General features: G+C 40.3%; 2 protein-coding genes across 10 annotated transcripts in view; one reads left to right on the forward strand and one right to left on the reverse strand.

Moving 5' to 3' along the window:
* Positions 1 to 2,750, reverse strand: part of LRRC57 (leucine rich repeat containing 57) — a 17,528-nt gene extending 14,778 nt beyond the window's left edge. For 4 of the 7 annotated variants that reach the window (XR_015252604.1, XR_015252603.1, XR_015252602.1 and 1 more), the window contains exons 1-4: positions 2,476 to 2,650; positions 2,279 to 2,384; positions 2,034 to 2,172; positions 1,195 to 1,463 (exon numbers count right to left, since the gene is read on the reverse strand). Coding sequence is in view for 4 of the 7 variants with exons in the window: in XM_025919491.2 (XP_025775276.1) it covers positions 1,195 to 1,463; positions 2,034 to 2,172; positions 2,279 to 2,362 (492 nt within the window). In the remaining 3 variants the exon portion in view is untranslated. Of the gene's footprint in view, positions 1 to 1,194; positions 1,464 to 2,033; positions 2,173 to 2,278; positions 2,385 to 2,475 lie in introns of all 7 variants that reach the window. The other 3 variants (XM_086710463.1, XM_086710465.1, XM_086710464.1) reach the window with 3 other exon arrangements.
* On the forward strand, positions 2,750 to 18,588 carry HAUS2 (HAUS augmin like complex subunit 2). 3 transcript variants are annotated; one of them, XM_086710466.1, is made up of 7 exons: positions 2,750 to 2,904; positions 8,872 to 8,964; positions 9,290 to 9,359; positions 12,092 to 12,224; positions 13,949 to 14,057; positions 16,342 to 16,441; positions 18,200 to 18,588. In XM_086710466.1, the coding sequence occupies exons 1-7, from the start codon at positions 2,812 to 2,814 to the stop codon at positions 18,235 to 18,237; spliced, it is 636 nt and encodes a 211-aa protein (XP_086566592.1). In that variant the 5' UTR covers positions 2,750 to 2,811; the 3' UTR covers positions 18,238 to 18,588. The 3 variants fall into 3 exon arrangements, with proteins under 3 accessions (XP_086566592.1, XP_025774803.1, XP_086566593.1); XM_025919018.2 differs by having other exon boundaries at positions 16,342 to 18,495; XM_086710467.1 differs by lacking the exons at positions 2,750 to 2,904; positions 12,092 to 12,224 and having other exon boundaries at positions 8,913 to 8,964; positions 16,342 to 18,495.
* The last annotated feature ends 4,081 nt before the right edge of the window (positions 18,589 to 22,669 follow it).

Raw genomic sequence — 22,669 nt, forward strand, 5'->3', positions numbered from 1 at the left:
ACTCTGCCTGGTATCATTTCAGACCATCACATGGGAACTTGGTAGAAATGTAAATTCTAAGACCCAACCCCTGACCTACAGAATCAGAAACACTGAGGGTAGGGACCCAGTGATCTCTTCACAAGCTCTTCTGGTTAATCTGGTGCACACTAAAATCAGAACCAGTGATTACAGGGCATCAGCCTGGGTGAATGGAATGAGTGTGCAACCAGTACTTGTCGCTGAACCATGTTTTTCCAAAAGTTTTTTCAAATATAATTTTTCTCCAAAAATCTCAAGAACGTACAAGAGTAAAGGAAAAGGTGAGGCCAATCTCCACAGAGACAGACTGAATCTCATCATAATGTAAGATTACTACAATCTAGAACAGTTTTGTACAATAAAGCTTCGCAATGATTGAAATGTTCTATATGCAGCCAATAAGGTAGTCACATACAGCTTTTGAGCACTTGAAATACGCTAGTGGCATCAGATGAAATTAATTTTAAAATCTAAATGAATTTTAATAGCAGCGTGTGACTGCTGGATTGGACTGTGCAAATCTAGAAGTGTAGGCACCAAAAAAAAAAAAAAAAACTAAAGGCCACCTAGTCTATGTTTAATGTTTCACTAAGACTTATGTCTAAACCAAAGATTATTTCTCCAGTCAGATGCATACTAACCAAAAAGCTTCCAAAGTAATGGAAATAAATTTCAAATACTACAATTAAAGCTGTACAATTAAACAAGGAAATGGGCTATTACCAGAAAGCCTGTTAGGGGTGATTTTTCAGTGAAAGCAGGACACACTTGACAAAGATGTCAAAAAAGAGACAAAGAATTATCTCTGTTGTCCAACTCCAAGAACTTATGAATTAAAGCCTTTTTTCTATTCTACCTGACATAGCTCCTTGCTAGATGATTAGAGGCATATTTGGGGAGGATCTGAAGAATTCAAGATTTATGAGACATTAGTTTAACTTTTGAAATTATCTCACCCCATTACCTATCCCACTCTTTTAAAAAACACCTACACAACACACCCAGTGTCTCAACTAATTCCATGGCACTTTGGCCTTTAAAATTAGTACAGACTATAGACGGTACCTCTCATCTAGCCTCATACCCAGCTCTACAATTACAGTTTAGAGAACAACAGATTATACAGGAGACTATAACCCACATGCTGTAGGAAAAAACTCTTAAGCTCTAGACCTGGTTCTGGTTGAGATTGAGTTCGATGACCTGCAGCTCCCCCACTGTGTCAGGTATGCTCCGAATCTGGTTCTTGGAGAGATCCACCACATCCAAGTGCCTTAGGCTACAGAGTTGTGGTGGTAGGGCTCGCAGCTGGTTCCCAGAGAGGCTCAGGGTCTTGAGGGCTGACAGTTGCCCAAAGGTAGATGGTAGCTCTCTCAAGTGATTGTTGTTTAGGCTTAGCATCTCTAGTTTTTTCAGATTGCATAACTCATCAGGAAGAACAGCTGGCAATGAAAAAAAATTAAAAACCTGAATCTGATACAGCTGAAAACACCTTTGATGAAATTTATAAAAACTATATGACCACCTGATATACCTCCTGTTAACACATATAGAACTCCTATATGTTGTGCCATTTTTAAGTGCATTTTTACCAACGCAGTCTTCAGAAAGTGAGGGCGCCATCAAAATGCAGGAAAGCATTTATGCATATATTGGGCTCATTGTAAAGGGACCTCTGCAAAATCCGACGGCAATTTTATGGGATTTGTAAGGCCCTCCCCTTCCCATTCCATCCCCCTTTCTAAATTTGCAGCAAAATTAACTCTGTTTACATTACATCCTAAAGACGATCTTCCCTTTGAAGTCCAAATTAGGCCAGTACCAATCGTTATACCACCAGAGGAGGCTTGTAGGTGTAATTACAAGAGATAGCTTTAAGGACTCTGACTTTCTCCTGCGTCTTGAGCTCTCAGAACGGTTTCATAACAACAACAAAAATCAGCTTGTAAGAGAAAACCACCCTTCTTAACAGCTGATCACTAGCAAAAGCTTCCCAGGCGCCAAAGCCATACTCAGTTTGTTGTTGTTCAAGGAGAGGCTCTTCAGCAGAGTGAACTTTCCTATAATCATAGGCGGTAGGCTCTCGATCTTGTTGTTGGACAAGTCGATGGTCCTTAGATTGCTGGTCAGCTTCTGCAACTCTGAGGGGAACTGGAGAAAGGGGTTCACAGCGCGGAGAATCCCTCACCGAGTAACTTCACCGCCCCCGCCGTCCCTCTCCCTTTAAATTCCCTGGTCGGTCCCCTCCCAGTCTCACCTCGGTCAGCCCACGGTCCTTAAGCTGAAAGACACCAGTTTTCTGCGCGGTTTCCACATGAGCGCGGAGGGCACTGTTTCCCATCCTAGGGCTGCGGCTCAGGTCCCTGCAGGAAGGAAGCGCAGCTGTCACCGCTCAGTTCAGACACCCAGCCACCCTATTCGCCTCTGGGCTGGGTCTCGTTCCCAAGCTGTCACCTCCTGCCGACTCCTAGATCTTGGGGGCCAACTAAAAGTGGCAAGGAAGAAAAGGGAGAACAGAGAACCCGACCACCAGGTCCAGCAGCTTTCACAGCTATTCCGAGGTTGGACGCCGCTGGAGCCTACGAATGATCGGAGAGCGCCGGACTCGCCTCCTACCCCGCAGCTCACAGTCGGCTCAGCAAAGGAAGACCCGCGGCCCGCGCTCTCCCGGGATGCGCTCCCCGGGCTTCCGCCCGGGAAGAAACGCCCTGTGACGTCATCGAGCTGCGCGGCGCGTTCGCAGTGCGTTCCACTCACTCTCCGCGCCAATCCGGGGGGTGGCTTGCAGCCATGGCTGCTGCGAACCCCTGGGACCGCGCGGCCGAGCCAAATGCTGCGGGGCTACTGCTGGACCGTTTCGTAGCTTCGGGACTGGTCACTCAGGTGCGTGGGCGGCGATGGCGTCATTAAGGGGGTGCAGACGGTGACAACAGAAGATGGCTGTGAGGTGGTGGTGCTGCTGGGCTGCCGAAGTGTGTGTGAGAGTGCTGGCTAGGGGCCGTACTGTAGTAGATGCCGTTGGAACCCCTTCCAGGCAACAGTGGTGACCGTTCTGCAGTGGTGGTACGAAAGCGGGGCTCCAAGAAGATGATATTTCAAGTGTCTGCGGGCGAGTTATCCTCGGTCAGTTCGTGAAAGATAATAAAGACCAGTCTTCCCCGCTTTTTCTCACCATTGCTACCTCCTCTACATTGTAACGGGTGCCAGGCTTGGGGAATAGGGATAATTAGTTACACCACAAACGTTCCCAAACTACGCTTGTCGGTGTGAGGTATTGAAACATATTTTCGCCGGGAGGCGCTGGGTACAGAAGAGCGTCAGGGGAAGCACGCATCTTTTTTTTTTTTTTTTTAAATAAAGTTTTGGGGTCTTTTTCAGGTTTTTTTTTTTTTTCAGTTAGCATATATTTCAATTAGTTAGCATATAGTGCAACGATGATTTCAGGAGTAGATTCCTTAGTGCCCCTGACCCATTTAGCACATCCCCCCCCCACACCCCCTCGAGTAACCCTCTGTTTGTTCTCCTTATTTATGTCTCTTATGTTTTGTTCCCCTCCCTGTTTTTATATTATTTTGGATGAAGCATGCATCTTTAAAGGCAGTACGTACACACATGCTTACATACATACATACGAAAAAGACCCGAAAAAACCTTGGAATGTGAATGGAGAAGAGGAGTAATTGTGAGAGAAGAGGCAGATTAGCCCAAGGGGTGGTAGTTTAGGTTCGGCAAGAACATGTTTATATGCCAAAGGGAAGGAGCCAATAGAGGGAGAAATTAATGATGTGAGGGAATAATGGAATACAAGTGGCAGAAGTTGACAAGGAAATGGGGAAAGTGAGATTGAGGGAAAGAAATTTTGAGATAACGAGCAAGTTGAGGATTTTGGCTGAAAAGGAAACGGAAAAGTAGAAAGGTAAAATCATCCGCAGAGATAAGCTATATGAACATGATGTAAGATTTATGGAAAATACACAACTTTGTATACTTAGAAGAATCATTAGAGAATTCTATCATGCCCTATTTTCTTTTCAATTTTTTAAAAGTTTATTTGAGAACACACACCAGGTTTTATGCCAGTAGAAGAGAGGGGAGTCACACAGGGTGGGGGAGATTATGGGTCCAAGGCAGACAGTTTATTTATTTATTTTGAGAGAGACAAAGCACTAGAACGGGAGGGACAGAGAGAGAATCCCAAGCAGGCTCCGCGCTGACGGTGCATAGCACTTGTGGGGCTTGAACTTAGGAAACCCCGGGAATCATAACCTGAGCCAACACCGAGAGTTGGATGCTCAACTGACTGAGGCATCCAGGCACCTCTACCATATACTATTTTTAAGATGAAGAAACTAAGGCCTGAGAAGACCAAGAAATTTATCCAAGGTCACTCACCTAGTGAAATAGATCACAGAGCTGCCTTTTCTGACACATTGTATCATCTCTAAGATGAACTGTGATAGATGATACTATGAAACTATCTTAAAAGAGTTTAAATTTCTGTTGAAGTCTAATAGATTACTTGAGGCTCTAGTAACCAGACCTTATGAATTTGGGGGGAGGAAAGGGGTACAAATGAATGCATTGGAAAATAGGCAAAACCTAGCTACAGCACTCCCCACTTCTCACCTTCCTCTCTTCTCTCCTGGGTTTTCTTCCTACCAGATTGCCTAATAGTCTCACTTGTATTGTTTAGTTCTGTAACAAAGTAATTTGTTAAACTCATACTGTAAGACATTTGGGAATTATCCCTCTAGAGTGTATTGGTAGAAGAAATAAACATCTGAGAGAATTTTAGGCGTTGATAAGTAAGCTGTTTGTTGGGGTGAAAGTTGTTTTGGAGAGGATCTTCCTAGTGTCCTTCAAGTAGCACTAATTAGTTACCTGTTTTGCTTACAGGTAAGATTTGCCAACCATAGCTCTTTAAGACCATCTTACAATCATATGTGTTATAGGATCTCTTTAGTCTATCCCTTAAGTGCATATCATCCCATGTGCATTAAAAATGAAGAGTAATGCGGGGCGCCTGGGTGGCCCAGTTGGGTTAAGTGTCCAACTTTGGCTCACGTCATGATCTCTCGGTTCCTGAGTTCGAGCCCTGCATCAGGCTCTGTGCTGACACCTCAGAGCCTGGAGCCTTCTTCAGATTCTGTGTCTCCCTCTCTCTCTGCCCCTCCCCTGCTCACACTCTGTCTCTCCCTCTCTCTCAAAAATAAATAAACACTAAAAAAAATTTTTTTAAGAGTAATGCTTAAAATTGCTTTATGATACAACTCTTCCAGAAAACATAGTTTGTTTGCGCTTTGTTCTGTTTTGATCTATCCATTGGGGAATGATTTAGTGAAAGAAAGGTATGGTTAAGTATAAGATAAATGGGGTATTTGCTCTGATATATGCCCTAGGATGGCTTCAGTGGCCTTATGTCCCACATGTTTTTCTGGCAAGCTTTAGTGAGTCATGGCAGCTCTATTGAATACATACACACACACAAACACACACAGGTATATAGATAGAACTGTATATCTGTTATTTTCTCAGTGTTACCCTCTGTAGCCCCTCCCCCATTATAAGGGCTCTGCTCTTAACTCTCTGCTATTCTGCCTCCCTTTTAATGTCCCTCAGCTAGAATTCAGTATCAAGTAGAAAGGACAGAAAAAAAAGAAGAAAGTATGCCCACAGACACAAGTTTATACATATATATATATATATATATATATATATATATATATATATTATGTGCACAATGTTACTGGGATTCTTTTTTTTCTTTCTTGTGGTGGGGGGGTGGGCAGAGAGAGAGAGAGAGAGAGGGAGGGAGAGGGAGGGAGGGAGGGAGGGAGGGAGGGAGGGAGGGAGGGAAAGGTAGAGGGAGAGAGGGAATGAATCTTAAGCAAGTTCCACGCTCAGCTCAGCTGGACACAGGGCTCAATCTCACAACCCTGGGATCATGACCTGAGCCAAAACCAAGAAGCAGACACTCAACCCACTGAGCCATCCAGGTGCCCCAGGATTTTTATCCGATTCTGTGTCTCCCTCTCTCTCTGACCCTCCCCCCATTCATGCTCTGTCTCTCTCTGTCTCAAAATTAAATAAACGTTAAAAAAAAAAAATAAAGATATAGGGCTAAGTCAGAATCCTCAAATAGTTAGAATTTCTATTTGTAGAAATAGAAACAGAATTTCTATTTCTAGGAAATTTGGCTACTCTTTCTTTCCTCTCTCCTTTTGGCTCTCCCTCAAACATTTTTATTTTTCCACTGGTTTCTCTTGCATGTTTTTGGCTAAGCTCCATTACCCTGCTGTTGAACCCAACAGTTTACTAGATTGCCATGTGTGTGGTTAAGATTAGTGTATACACAGGGAGGGATGGAGAGATAAGAGAACGAGTAAGTTACAATGAGAAATGGGAGATGTTTGACTTTTATTTACCTTCCACTTACATAATGGAAATGCAGTGGATTAGATTTGTCCTCATTTCAGCCATGATATACATAGAATGAAGTTAAACTATACTGCTTTACTCCCTCAATCCTCAGTTTTGCCGTCAGTAAAATATCTTGTGTTATCTTCCTCACCAAATGGCATATCTATCTGTCCAGTCACTGGAGCCAGGATCCTTGGAGTTAGCATTGACTTGACTTCATCCCTGGTACCCCATATCATCTAGGATTTATGAATTTCATCTCTCCAGGGACTCACATCTATGCCTTCCTTTCCTATTTTTTTTTAAGTGTATTTATTTATTTTGAGAGAGAGCATGAGCTTGAGTCGAGGAGGGGTAGAGAGAGGGGGAGAGAAAGAATCTCCGTGCTAACAACCGGGAACCTAGTGTGGGACTCAAGCTTACAAACTGTGAGATCATGCATGACCAGAGCCGAAATCAAGAGTCAGCCGCTTATCCCACTGAGCCACCCAGGCACTCTCTTCCTTTCCTTTTTAACTGCTACTGACCTATTCCACATTCTCATCTTCTCACCTAGAATGCTGTAGTAGCCCCTTGTCTAAATATTTAACCTCCAGTCCCATCTCTTCCCTAGTTTTTGTTTGTTTTTACTTGTTTTATTTTGTTGGCTAGTTACCAGAATTAAGTGTTTTATTGTGGTAAAATACTCATAACATAAAATTTACCATTTTAACCATCTTAAAGTGTACACTTCAGTGGCATGATACAATCACAGTGTTGTGAAACTTTTTTCAAAACTTTTTTTTTATCATCCCCAATGGAAACTCCATACTCACTTAGGTAGTCATTCCCCATTCCTTCTTTCCGCCAGCCTCATCAGTTTTATATTCCATACTGTCAATATTTAAGTTTCTTTTTTTTTTTTTTAATTTTTTTTTTCAACGTTTATTTATTTTTGGGACAGAGAGAGACAGAGCATGAACGGGGGAGGGGCAGAGAGAGAGGGAGACACAGAATCGGAAACAGGCTCCAGGTCTGAGCCATCAGCCCAGAGCCTGATGCGGGGCTCGAACTCACGGACCGCGAGATCGTGACCTGGCTGAAGTCGGACGCTTAACGGACTGCGCCACCCAGGCGCCCCTAAGTTTCTAAAATATGTATCATATATGATCATGTTACATCTTCACCAGAAAACCTTCAGTTGCTCTCATTTTCTGCATTTATCAAGATCTTCCATGATGACGCAGGAAACTACGTTTCTAGATTCATCTTCCCCTTCGTCTCACATATGTGTTAGTACAAGAATACCTTTCCCTTTTCATCCATCATGAGCTTATTAAAGGACAGAGAGCTTATTTCATCCATACTTGAATCTTCCATGGCCTAACTCAATCGATGCTTATAAAATTGGTTATCATTGGTTAGCAAATTTTTGCTATTAAAGGCCAGAGGATAAGTATCTGAGGATTTTAGATCCATATGGTTGCAACTGGGCTGTGGTAGTGTGAAAGAAGCCAGAGGTAATAAATAAATGAATGGGTACACTTGAGTTTATCCTGGATCCTGAAATTTGAATTTCATGTAGTTTTCATGTGTCACAAAATACTGTTTTTCTTTTGATTTTTCTTCCCCAACATTAAAAAATATAAAAACCGTTCTTAGCTTATGGGCTGCACAAAAACAGTCACTTTAGTTCATTTAGTTCATGGGCTTTCATTTCCCAATCCTTTGCCTGTAAGATCTCTAAAGTTTTTCCTGTGCTACCATTCTCAAAAAGGAGAAGAGGATACAGAAAATTATGGATGAAGCGAAAGGATGAACAATATTCTTATTCTGAAGTAACCTGCAATTTAAGGTGGCTATATATGCAAGCAATATTTTGCATAAAATGAAAGGATGAAGGGCAGGTAAGGTTTTTAGAAAAATAATTACACCTGAACAAAACATTCCTTTGCCTAAAAGAATGAGAATGTGAAAAGACACAGGATGAATGACTTCTAGCCAATAGAGAGGTCTTTTAATGCATCAGATAAGTGATTCCATGGTGGGGAAACCTTTAATGTTAGACTCAGGAAGGTCAGAGACTGGGTCTTGGTGATTTGTATAGAGGTGATTCTCCAACAACCTCAGCCTCCACCTTCTTACTGTTAGCAGCCTTCTCTGGTAAGCTGTCACTAATACAAACATAATGTGCATGGTACTTTAGGAAGTAGTACAAAGTGATTAAGTCTTGTTTTTCTTATTTTTTAAATATTTGGGCAAAAGATTTGTGATAGAGATGTTAAAAACAGGAAATACACATTGCTACTGTTATACTTCAGTACTTCATTTTTCAGGGGCAATGTTGCACATGATAAATCCTCATGTTTTATGTGTGTGGACATACTGTTTCAAGGCACACAAACTTTTCTATATGACATACTGCTGCTTTCTTTGTTCACTTATCAATAGGAGATGTTAAATATATCTAAGAAATCAGCTTCTTGCTTTGTGAACTTCTCCAGACTACAGCAGATGACAAACATTCAAGCTGAAATCTACCAGGTAAATTTTGTTGGACTTTTTGCTTTCTGCTTCTAGTACAGGAAAAAAAAAAATCTTAATTAATTCCAGCAGTAGTTCTCTTGCACTCAGAATAGTGTCTAGCACATAGCTGGATTCGTGTTTATTTATGTAGTTGTAGCAGTAGCAGCAATAGGGCTTAAACACCAAAGTAAAAACCTGCAGTAAATCCCCTAGGCTCTCGTAACAAATTCTGCCTCCCATTCCCTGCAGTGTTCCTAGGTTAAAGACTATCCATTTTTGCCAAAATGTAAGCCTTCAGGCTGCATTCCGCATGAGCTAAGTGTTATTTTTCTTCCTAATGTAGAAAAACCTGGAAATTGAACTTTTAAGACTAGAAAAAGATGCAGCAGATGTTATTCATCCTTCCTTTTTGGGTAAGTATTTGAGGAAATGGGTAATCATTGGAATTTCAACTTTTTCTTGGATTACCTTAAATAAACACCAGGCAGTAAAATTATGATATACCATAACTTTTCCAGGTATTGCCCCAAAGCTACTAAGGTCTTCTTTTCTGTGCTCAAATAGAAGTCCTATTGGCTTGACTAGTGCATATAGCATAATAAGTGACCAAGGTAGGAACTCCTCAAATTCAGGAAAGCTTAGAGCTGTATGGGTGGCTCGGTTGGTTAAGCATCGGACTCTTGATTTTGGCTCCAGTCATGATCTCATGGTTCCTGGGATGGAGCCCTGCATCAGGCTCCACACTGATGGTACAGAGCCTGCTTGGAATTTTCTCTTTCCCTCTCTCTGCCCCTCCCCTGTGTGTGCATGTGCTCTCTCTCTCTCTCAAAGTAAATAAAAAAAACTTAAAAGAAATTTTTCAGGAAATCTTGGAAGACAAAGGCCGAAGAACTTTCCAGATTAAAGGAAACTAGGGGTGCCTGGCTGGCTTAGTTAGTGGAGCTTGCAACTCTTGATCTAAGGATTGTAGGTTCAAGCCCCATGTTGGGCATAGAGATTCCTTAAAAATAAAAAATTTTTTTTAATCTTTAAAAAAAAAATAAAGGAGACTTGGGGCGCCTGGGTGGTTCAGTTGGTTGAGCATCCGATTTCTGCTCAAGTCATGATCTCACAGCTCTTGAGTTTGAGCCCCGCGTCGGGCTCTGTGCTGACAGCTTGGAGCCTGGAGCCTGCTTCGGATTCTGTGTCTCCCTCTCTCCCCCTAACCCACTCACATCCTGTTTCTGTCTCTCTCAAAAATAAATAAACATTTTAGGGGCGCCTGGGTGGCGCAGTCGGTTAAGCGTCCGACTTCGGCCGGGTCACGATCTCGCGGTCCATGAGTTCGAGCCCCGCGTCAGGCTCTGGGCTGATGGCTCAGAGCTTGGAGCCTGTTTCCAATTCTGTGTCTCCCTCTCTCTTTGCCCCTCCCCCGTTCATGCTCTGTCTCTCTCTGTCCCAAAAAAAATAAATAAACGTTGAAAAAAATAAATAAATAAATATTTTAAAAAAATAAAGGAGAGTAAAGGAACATGATAGCCAAAGCACGGTGTGGTTATGGATTGAATACTTGGTTAGAAATTCTTTTGCTGGGGTGCCTGGGTGGCTCAGTTGGTTAAGTGTTTGACTCTTAATTTTGGCCCAGGTCATGATCTCACAATTCATGGGATCAAGCTCCACAACGGGCTCTGCACTGACAGTGTGGAGCCTGCTTGGGATTCTCTCTCTCCCTTTCTCTCTGCCCCTCCCCTGCTCATGTTCTCTCTCTCTCTCTCTCTCTCTCTCTCTCTCTCTCCCCCTTTCTCTCTCAAAATAAATAAACTTAAAAATTTTTTTTTGCTCTAAGGGACATTATTGAGTTACTTGGTGATGATGTGTCAATATAGACTATATTATATATTGGTGGTATTATAAAAATGTTAAATTTTCTGAATTTGATACTTGTGATTACATAAGAGAATGCTATTTGGGGAAATACATGCTCAAGTTTTAGGGGTAAAAGTTCATGATATCTACAATTTACTCTTTTTTTTTTTTTTAATCTTTATTCATTTTTGAGAGACAGAGAGTAAGTCTGGGAGGGGCAGAGAGAAAAGGAGACACAGAATCTGAGGCAGGCTCCAGGCTCCCAGCTGTCAGCACAGAGCCTGACACAGGGTTCAATCCCAGGAACTGTGAGATCATGACCTGAGCCAGTCAGGCACTTAACTGAGCCACCCAGGCACCCCTATTCTTCTTTTTAAGTTTATTTATTTTGAGAGAGAGAGCAAGAGAGCAGGGGAGGGGCAGAGAGAGAGAGAGAGAGAGAGAGAGAGAGATCCCCAAGCAGGTTCCATGTCTTCAGTGCAGAGCCCGACGTGGGACTCAAGCTCACTAACCGTGAGATCATGACCTGAGACGAGATCAAGAGTCCAATGCTTGACTGACTGAGCCACCCAGGCATCCCTCTACAACTTACTCTTAAATGGATCAGCAAAAATACATGTATGGGTATGTGGAGAAAGAAGAAATAAAAATGTAGCTAAATGTTAACAGTCGGTGAGTCTGGGTGAAATGTATGTGGGAGTTCAATGAAACTTTTCTGTAAGTTTAAAATTTTTTCAAAATAAAAATTTGAAAAAAGAGGCATTTGGCAGCCATTAACTGAATTCTGGGCAAAATATTGAAATAATCAGAAATAGCTTGTAAGAGAAATGTTTGTGTTTTAATATGAATGTACAATATCAGAGGCAGATGGCTCAGTCGGTTGAGCGTGTGACTCTTGATTTTGGTTCAGGTCATGATCCCAGGGTTGTGGAATCAAGCCCCATGGCAAGATCCAGGCTGTCAGTGCTTGGGGTTCTCAAGATATATTAGAGGCCAAGATGAGAAAAGAGACTTTCTGTGAAGAATACGGGGCAGGCTATAAAAACTAAACTAGGAGTAGAGTTAAACAATGCAGACAAAGAATTTAGCACTGGATTTGGTTGTCAGCAAAGTAAGAGAAAATCGTTGAAAGTAAACTGGTTTGGGCATTACAGATAGCAAAGGGGAGATATTTAGGAGGGAAATGGGTTAATTTTTGACATTGGTAGAGTCAGATCAAAGCAAAGAATTATTAGTGATTTTTAAAACTTACTTGTCATATTATATTGCTAACTATAATTACTGTTTCTGGTTTATGTAGCTCAGAAGTGTAATGCTCTGCAAAACATGAATAATCATTTGGAAGCGGTGCTAAAAGAAAAGAGGTCCCTGCGGCAAAGACTGTTGAAACCCATGTGCCAGGAAAACTTGCCTATTGAAGCTGTTTATCACAGGTTAAACTAAAAAGTAGAAATTAGGGGCACCTGGGTGACTGAGTTGGTTGAGCGTCAGACTCTGCTGACAGTGCGGTGCCTGCTTGGGATCCTCTCTCTCCCTCTCTCTCTGACCCTCCCCCACTTGCACTGTCTCTGTCTCTCTCAAAATAAATAAATAAACTCTTTGTTTAAAAAAGTAGAAATTAATAGTTACACATGTTTCCTGAGGGCATTTTATGTTCAGTAGTTGTTTCATAGATTAATTCATTAAACAATATATTAGTGATTGTATCTGTTAACATTAATTATTATTATTAACTTTAACCAGAAAGAAAACCTTTTGCTTTTAAACAGTTAAGCTGTGGTGAAGAGAAAGGCATTCCTTTTGCCCACTGTGTTTTAGGAATGATGATAATGACTTTAAGAAAGAAATTAGAGGGGCGCCTGGGTGGCGCAGTCTTGGTTAAGCGTCCGACTTCAGCCAGGTCACGATCTCGCGGTCCGTGAGTTCGAGCCCCGCGTCGGGCTCTGGGCTGATGGCTCGGAGCCTGGAGCCTGTTTCCGATTCTGTGTCTCCCTCTCTCTCTGCCCTTCCCCCGTTCATGCTCTGTCTCTCTCTGTCCCAAAAAAAAATAAATAAAAAACGTTGAAAAAAAAAATTAAAAAAAAAAAAAAAAGAAATTAGAAAAGTCACTTTCTAATTTAAAAAAGTCTGATCTCATTTCTGCTGTTTGTAGGCTTCAAAGCCTTGTGCAAATGATTTGTTTAAGCCTCTGTTTCCCAATCCATAGAATGGGCATGCTTTCTGTTGCTCTTCTCCCCATAAGAGTATTGAGAGTATAATCATAAATAACAGTAAAGAAGCAAACATCTGGGGATCTGACTGATCTGACTTTCTCCATCTGTGCCTTATTGGATAAGCCTGAGCAAGTCAATAGTACCTCTCTTAAGTGTCAGATTTTTGGGGCACCTGGGTGGCTCAGTAGGTTAAGTGTCCGACTTCGCCCCAGGTCATGATCTCGCGGTTCATGAGTTCAAGCCCCGTGTCAGGCTCTGGGCTGATGGCTCAGAGCCTGGAGCCTGTTTCAGATTCTGTGTCTCCCTCTCTCTCTGACCCTCCCCCGTTCATGCTCTGTCTCTCTCTGTCTCAAAAATAAATAAATGTTAAAAAAAAAAAAGTGTCAGATTTTTTTATCTTGTGGTGAAAGAATAAATATAAAAATTCCATTCATGAGGGTATATTCAGTATCTATTCGGTACAGTAAAATACCATTAATGTGTATATTGTATATTATATCAGAAAAAGTAAGTAATGATTTTAAAGCATTTTGCAACAAAGATTCAAAGTGGTTTTACGTGTAGCCTGTTTCAGTCAACTACATTTATCCTTATTGTCTTCACCCTTCACTGAAAATGAGTAGATTGAAATGGAATGAGATTTAATCTAGGGAAATTTCTTTACTTATATGAGAAAATGATTAACATTAAGTTTTGTCTATTAGGTTGGGTACCAGATTGGATTAGTGTTGTCTCTGTTTTTCTGTTTGGATGACAAGTTAATTTCTGCTTAAAGTGAAAGAGAGTGACATTTTTATCACTGGTATTTCCATGAATGCAGAACAGTTATTATTGGCTCACTGGGTTGCTTGTAATTCTCTTTTATTAAAAATCCTAATTAAAGGGAAAGGGGGGACACAAAATAACTAAAAAGAAAATAGTTGACTTTTTTCTCCCTCTTTCAGATACATGGTACATTTGCTGGAGTTGGCAGTGACTTTCATTGAAAGATTAGAAAACCATCTTGAAACAATTAGAAATATCCCTCATTTAGATGAAAATCTAAAGAAAATGGTGAGTATTAACAGTAGCATTTAAGTACCTCAACTACTTTATATTGCATTTGGCTCTTTAGTTCTTTTATAGTAGAAGCTCAAATGTGTGATCTCTTTGTTTAACTTTTTGATGGCTAATACTCTGAATGAATTATTTTTTTTAATGCTTATTTATTTTTGAGGTGGCGGGAGGGGCAGAGAGCAAAGGAGACACAGAATACAAAGCAGGCTCCAGGCTCTGAGCTGTCAGCACAGAGCCCGATGCAGAGCTCAAACCCACAAACCCTGAGATCATGATCTGAGCCAAAGTCGGATGTTTTACCGACTAAGCCACCCAGACACCCTTGAATGAATTATTTTTTTTAATTAAGATGCTTTCTCTCTCTTTTTTTTTAAGCTTTTTTAGAAGTCATTTTACAGGGTTTTATTCCAAAATTCCAATATTTAATAAATATGTGTTCTTTTTATTGTGCTAGGGGCTTTGCTATAGGTGTTAGGAGAGATAAACAGATATAACCAATCCCTGCTCCCAAATTCTCAAGATTTAGTGAGAAACCTGTAGGATATTTTCTACTTTAAAATACTACTTTTGGGGCGCCTGGGTGGCGCAGTCGGTTAAGCGTCCGACTTCAGCCAGGTCACGATCTCACGGTCCGTGAGTTCGAGCCCCGCGTCGGGCTCTGGGCTGATGGCTCAGAGCCTGGAGCCTGTTTCCGGTTCTGTGTCTCCCTCTCTCTCTGCCCCTCCCCCGTTCATGCTCTGTCTCTCTCTATCCCAAAAATAAATAAACGTTGAAAAAAAAAAATTTAAAATACTACTTTTGTGCCATGAATACAGCAGAGAATTATAAAGAAGATGCTGTCTATTAAGCAAAGAAAAGGGAAGGATTGCTTGTACTTTAGGGAGATTGGGAGTAGAGTGGGGTAAGAATATTTTAATAAAGTTTTACATAGTAGTTAGTAGTGACCTGAAGAATCAGTGAATTTTGCATCAGAAAGAATAGTATGGGCCAAAGCAGCAGTGTGAAGAAAGATATGAAAATTAGCACTGGTAGTTTGGGGCAAGAGTGGTACTCCACTTTGGCTGATACATAAAGGTATTGAAAGGGAGATTAATTCAGGGTTAGTTTATGGAATGCTTTGAAAACCAGACTAAGAAGTTTAGACTTTACTATCTGAGTACTGGGGAACAGTCAACAGTTTAAATAGTTTTTTGTTTTGTTTTTTAGAGAAGGACACAGAGAAGTGACTTGATCAGAATTACACCTTAATAGAGAAAATATTGGATAGAATAGATGGAGTCTCACAAAGTATACGCAGACAGCATCAGCATCACCTAAAACCTTGTTAGAAATGCAGAATTGAAGGCTTCGTTCACCTTAGACCTTCAGAATCTGAATCCACGGTTTATAAGTTCCTCAGGTGTTTTCTGTGCACATTAAAGCTGTAGGTTAGGGGGCGCCTGGGTGGCGCAGTCGGTTAAGCGTCCGACTTCAGCCAGGTCACGATCTCGCGGTCCGTGAGTTCGAGCCCCGCGTCAGGCTCTGGGCTGATGGCTCAGAGCCTGGAGCCTGTTTCCGATTCTGTGTCTCCCTCTCTCTCTGCCCCTCCCCCGTTCATGCTCTGTCTCTCTCTGTCCCAAAAATAAATAAACGTTGGGAAAAAAAAAAAAAAAAAGCTGTAGGTTAGAGGACTGTGCAGAGGAACCAATGGCAGAGAAACTTGGAGAATAAATACAGGCATTCAGATAAAAGATTTAAAGCATAGATAAAGGATTATGTAGATTTTGAGATTTGGGATGTCACATTCCTAGAATGTGTCTACTCTTTGGACAAGGGACACATCCAAGGCAATAAAGTATCTAGCCTTGGTGACTCCAGGGTGAATAGGAGCAAGAAATCAAAAAAGCTAATGAGTTTGTTTTCTGACATGCCTTGCACAGAGAGTAAACCTTTAATCATTGTTGAACTGCAGTTAAATTGCGTTCTTAAATGTACATTGAGGTGGAGATTTTCAATAAACTGAAATATAGGACTGAATTTTAGGAAGGAGATAAGTTTTACAATATAGATTGTGGGTCATCTGCTTTGATGTGATAATTGAAGACAAAAGAGAAATGAACTCACAAAGAAAACACGTGTGCTGTAATAGATGAGGAGAGCACAATTTTAAGAAGCCTTTGTATTAAGGGGCTAGAAAATGTCTGGTGTAAACTTTTGTTATCATAACCATTTATGATATAATACTGATGTATTGATGACAGATGTAATTTCTCCTGTTTTCCCCTTCTTTCAAATGTTACAGAGCAAGGCTTTAGCACAAATGGATATTTTGGTGACTGAGACAGAAGAACTGGCAGAGAATATACTCAAGTGGCAAGAACAACAAAAGGAAGTTTCCTCTTGTATCCCCAAAATACTAGCTGAAGAAAATTATCTTCATAAACATGATGCTATAATGCCATCTTTACCTTTTACTTCTAAAGTTCATATCCAAACTGTTAATGCCAAGTGATTGTCAATGGTTTATTTTTGCTTAATTACATGTAGTCATGCAAAGTCTGTTTCTAGCCAGTTGTATGTAATATGGGCATTCATAAGCTCTGCTGCTAGCAATACTGAAAGAGCCCTCTTTGTATTGAAAAGCACTAAGATTCCAACTTCATTAAGACCAAATTGAGTTTTCCTTTGTTTTTCATATATTTTCATTCTACTTTACAGTAAAACTCTTGAAGATCAAATACAACTATGACAATTTATTAACATGAGTGCCTTAGCTATATCTCACTCAGTGGACCCTTTTATGCTTCTTTTTATTTTTTATTATTTTTTAAAGTTTATTTATTTTGAGAGAGAGCACAAGTAGAGGAGAGGCAGAGAGAGAGGGAGAGAGAGAATCCCAAGCAGACTCCGCACTGTCAGCACAGAGCCCAACACGGATCATGACTCAAGCCAAAATCAAGAGTCGGACACCTAACTGACTAAGCCACCCAGGTGTCCCTATTATATCTTTGTAAATGTTTGTTTCTGAATTAGAAGAGTCTTCTTGCATCTGAAAGTATGTTGATTTTTCCTGTGGGAAAGTTACTAAGTGCATACAAAAGAGCAAATGTAGCAGGCTTATGAAAGGCCTGCTTATAAAGCCTGCTTGGCTGGCTTCTGGGAACTTAAGATTTCAGGAGGGTTCCTTCCATTCCCAATCTCACTAATAAGAGTTGCTCGCTATGACTGAAGTGTTTGTACAGTGTGGTTTTTGGTGGGGTTCTTATTATTTTTTTTTTTTAATGCTTTTTCTTTTGAGAGAGAGAAGGAGCACGAGGTGGGGAGGGGCAGAGAGAGAAGGAGACACAGAATCCAAGCAAGCTCCAGGCTCTGAGCTGTCAGCACAGAGTCTGAAGCAGTACTCAAACTCAAAAACTGTGAAATCATGACCTGAGCTAAAGTTAGATGCTTAACCGACTGAGCCACCCAGGTGCCCCTGTACAATGTGGTTTGTGCTGACCACCTTTCCTTCTGGGTGTCTAGAATTTTGGTACATCCTAAGCAGAAGGTACATATGCCCAGCACATGAAAATAACCCTGGGCATTGTATTTCTAATGAGCTTCCATGAAAGACAACATTTCACACATGTTCTGCCTTGGTTGCTGGGAGAATTAAGCACATCCTGTGTGACTCAACTAGCAGAGGACTCTGGAAGGTTGTACCTGATTTCCCCTGGACTTTGCCCCATGCACCTTTTCCCTTTGCTGTTTTACTCTGGGTACTTTTGTTGTAATAAATCATAGCCATGGATACAATGATATGCTGCATCCTACAAATCTTCCAAACGTATCAAACCTGAGGGGGGAGGTGTTCAAGACCCTGAGACATGAAGAAACTCCTGGTAGCCTTATGAATAGGCAAAGAAGGAAGATAGAACAAAGAATAGAAAAAGCCCTGTTATCTAAAACTTTTAGAAGTTTCCCTTACAAAATGCTCACATATTTTGCTTGAGATTATTGTACATATAAAAAAGAGTGGCATAATACTTGCTAATACTAAGCCACAGGTGGTTTCTTTTGCTTTAAAAAAAGATGTAAGCATCAGTATTTTTATGTTGTTGCATTCTCTGTATCACCAGGGTTCACTGATCCTTATATTCATCATACTCCTTAACAAGAAGACCTCAACACAGTGACTGAGCAAAGTACTTGTTCATAAGGAAGCAGGATCCTTGCCAAAAAACTGCCAGAACAACCCAGGATCATGTTTTGAAGCCTACTTTGCTACTTTTGCAAATGGGATATAGAAGAGTGGTCGTAATATCTTGAACATTAACATTTCCTAGACACTTAAACAAGGTTTTGTATTTCATCAGAAATTTGTTCAAGAGCAGCCTTGTTTTCAAAGATCTTACTATGTTTCTTCTTCATGTGATTTCCTGTGTGTGTGTGTGTGTGTGTGTGTGTGTGTGTGTGTGTGTGTGTAAACAAAATTGATATGCCTGGTTGTTTTGTCTAGTGTGTCTTTTTCAAAATTAAAAAAAAATGAACCTGTAATTTCTAGCTAAAATTTTGTGGCCCTTGTCTGAATCTTGTGATAGGTTCTCTGTAGTGTCTACATTTAAAGTATAGGCGTATAGGGTGCCTGGGTGGCTCAGTCGGTTAAGCATCTAACCTCAGCTCATGTCATGATCTCACAGTTCCTGAGTTCGAGTCTTGCTTTGGGTGAGCCCACTTCTCTCTCTCCCTCTCTATCTCTGCCCCTTGTGGGATTCTCTCTCTCTTTCTGCTCCTCACTCACTTGCACCCTGTCTCTCTCTCTCAAAAAAAAAAAAAAAAAAAAAAAATACATAAAGTATAGGCCTATAGGTTATCTGACTCAAAAACTTGAGGTAAGAGTGAGGTCTACTTTATTTATTTATTAACGTTTATTTATTTTTGAGACAGAGAGAGACAGAGCATGAATGGGGGAGGGGCAGAGAGAGAGGGAGACCCAGAATCGGAAGCAGGCTCCAGGCTCTGAGCCATCAGCCCAGAGCCCAACGCGGGGCTCGAACTCACCAACCACGAAGCTCCTCACCCACTTCCCTATTCTTGGAATGTGGGTTCTACTTGTTTTCCCCACTCCCAGAAAGTGCCCCCAAGGACATAACCTTGAAATAATGTGGTGCTGAGAATATCTGGACAGTATACATGATTGAACCCTGTTAAGGCCTCTACATAGAACCTGAGATTTTGTGGAAGAATTTGGAGATCTACTCATCTTGTAGCTTCCGAAGACAAGCCTCATATGTAAGTTCCCTTGCTTATTAAATCTGCGACCTACCAACCTGGAGGGGCCAGTGTCTCTTCAGTCCCATACTGCCCAACAAATACAGGGGCCAGTTTTAGGCTGTACCTGGAAAACACCTGAGGGGCTTGTGAACCAGCACTAAGAGGTGTGTGAAATTTGTGAATTCATTTCCAGCATTATAATGATGCCATTCTGTGAAGACTATTCTGGAGAATTGAGATGCTGCTTGATTTTTCTAGCATTTTTCTTATTTACTCCTTCCTGTGATCTATGACTGTCAGACTGATACCTGTTGTCTTCTCAAACCTTTAATAAAGTCAGGAATAAAAAAACCCAAAGGGTTCCTTGACATGCAAAATACAATGGAGTTGACATGTTAATAAAACTAATTAATGTAGCTATTCCTAAAATGTCTAAAACAAATGAATTTACATAACAAATTTATTCCACATTCAGGTAAAATCTAATATGATTGAATTTACCAAAAAAATGGTGTAAGTCACGATAAACAACACATTCTAGAAGTCTTCTAATTGTGCCTTTTTCCTTTTCCCCCCATTTCCAAGTTAAATTTTCCCTTCTCCTTTGGAAAAACAAAAAACAAAACAAAAAAAAACCACCACAAGTGTTTGTAAGAAAAGATTTCCATTAGGATATGGTAAGAGCAGGAATCCCATGATCAGCTTATGAACTTTTCCTGGGAGGCTAATTTTTTAGACCTCTTAAGTTGCTATATCAGAATTTAAGATAATGAAATAGGACTCAAATATCTTACTCAAGACTTTGAACCACTTTATTTTCTTTTTTTAAGGTTTTTTATTTTAATATTTATTTATTTATTTATTTATTTATTTATTTATTTATTTATTTATTTATTTATTTATTTATTTGAGAGTGAGCTGGAGAGGGGCAGAGAGAGGCAGGGAGAGAGAATCCCAAGCAGGCTCTGTGCTGTCAGCTCAGAGCCAAATGGGGGCTCAAACTCAAGAACTGTGAGATCATGACCTGAGCTGAAATCAAGTCTAACACTTAACCGACTGATGCACCCAGGTGCCCAAAACCATTTTATTTTCTTAATGTGGAAGGCTAGAAAAAGTGAAAATCCATTCATTTTCTAAAAGTTGAAGTGAGATTACATTTTCAAAAAGCCCCTGCACTTAATCTGTCTGAATATGCTTTGTTTCTTCCTTTTTTTTTTTTTTTTTTTTTTTTTTTAGCTTTTTATTTAAGTAATCTTTACACCCAATGCGGGGCTTGAACTCACAAGTCTGAGATCAAGAGTCATAAGCTTCTCCAACTGAGCCAGCCAAGTACCCCCTGAATACATTTTCTTAACCAGAAATTATTTTACCTAGAGATAGTAACATATACTTATTTTTTTATCAGTTGTTGCTGATAAATTTTTCTGTAATGTGTATTTTCTTTTCTGAATCTTAGCTTTTGTGAGACATAAAAATTTACCTTGATCAATGAGAATTTACTTGAGGGCACCTGACTGTCTCAGTCGGAAGAGCTTGTGACTCTTAAACTCCGGGTTTTAAGTTTGAGCCCCATATTGGGTGTAGAGCTTACTAAAGAAAATAAATAAACCTAAAAAAAAATTAAGGGGCATCTGGGTGGTTCAGCTGGTTAAGTGTCCAACACTTGATTTCTGCTCAGTCATGATCCCAGGGTCCTGGGATCCAGCCCCTCTTTGGGCTCCCTGCTGAGCATGGAACCCTCTTGGGATTCTATCTCTGTTTTCCTCTGCCACTCTCCCCAACACATGCTCTTTCTATAAGATAAAATTAAATTAAATTAAATTAAATTAAATTAAATTAAATTAAATTAAATTAAACTAAAATAATAAAATATAAAATAGGAGCACCTGGGTGGCTCAGTTAGTTGAGTGTTCTACTTTGGCTCAGGTCATGATCTCGTGGTTCCTGAATTTGAGCCCCACATCAGGCTCACTACTGTCAGCATAGAGACCACTTCAGATCCTCTGTCCCCCTCTGACCCTCCCCTGCTTGCACTCTCTCAAAAATAAATAAACATTTAAAAATAAAATAAAGGGGCACTTGGGTAGCTCAGTCGGTTAAGCATCCAACTCTTGGCTTTCAGCTCAAGTCATGATCTTGTAGTTCATGAGTTTGAGGCCTGCATCAGGCTCCACACTGACAGTGTACAGCCCGTTTGGGATTCTCTCTTACTCCCTCTCTCTCTGCCCCTTCCCTGCTCTCTCTCTCTCTCTCTCAAAATATACTAAAAGAATAAAAAAATGTTTTTAAAACATTTAAAAATAATTTTAGAAAATGAGAATCTACTTGATAAACTTTGCTGTTTGGAAGGCTTTCTGTAAAATACCTGAACATAAGTGGGAATCATGGAATAGGATATCAGCAATCTGAATTGGCTTTTCTCCCCAAACTCATATTAATCTTATATTCCTCTCTCCATCTCCACTCCCCAGTTAAGGAGACCTAGAGATGGGGCTTGTCTTTAGCTACTACAGCATGGAGAGTAATAGCAAAGGCTTTAGAATTAGACCTGGTTTTCAGTTGAGGTTGCACTACTAGCTGTATGTTCTTTACAACTTTTTAAAACAGAAGTCTCAATTTCCTTTTCTCAAAAATGGAGATAATAGTGCCTACTTCATGGATTATTGGGAAGATTAAGTAAGACAATACATGGAAAACAATCAGTTCCTAGTACATAATGATAAGTGAAAGTCCTTGGTGTTATTAGATTTAACCAAAAGTGTAGATGACTTTGGTAACTGGCATTTCCCTTTCCAGGCTATCTTTTTATTCCTTCAGACACTAAATTAAACAAACAAACAAATAAGAATTGGGTATGGAACTTACCTAAAAAGGCCCTTCTGGGTCCCCTGAAGTTTCATTCTTTTCATTTTCATTCTTTGTCATGTGGCTGTCCAGTTTTCCTACCATTTATTTAAGATACTGTCCTTTCCCCCATTGTATATTCATGGCTTCATGTAGTAAATTAATTGACTATAATGCATGCAGTTTTTTCTGGGCTCTCTGTACTGTTTCATTGATCCATGTGTCTCTTTATGCCACTACCATACTGTTCTGATTACTATAGCTTTGTAAGACAATTTTCTGGCTCCATATACATTTTAGAACTGTTTCTTCTATATCTGTGAAAAATGCCATTGGAATTTTGATAAGGATGGCATTGAATCTGCGGATTGTTTTGGACAGCATGAACATTTTGACAATCTTCATTCTTCCAATCATGAACACTGAATATCTTTCCCTTTATTTGTCTTTTTCAATCTCTTTTATTGATGTCTTACAGTTTTCAATGTATAGGTTTTTCACCCCCTTGTTAAATTTATTCCCAAGCATTTTAT

Source organism: Puma concolor, chromosome B3 (assembly GCF_028749965.1).
Source record: "Puma concolor isolate L17-30 chromosome B3, mPumCon1.1.hap2, whole genome shotgun sequence".
Classification (NCBI taxonomy): domain Eukaryota; kingdom Metazoa; phylum Chordata; class Mammalia; order Carnivora; family Felidae; genus Puma; species Puma concolor.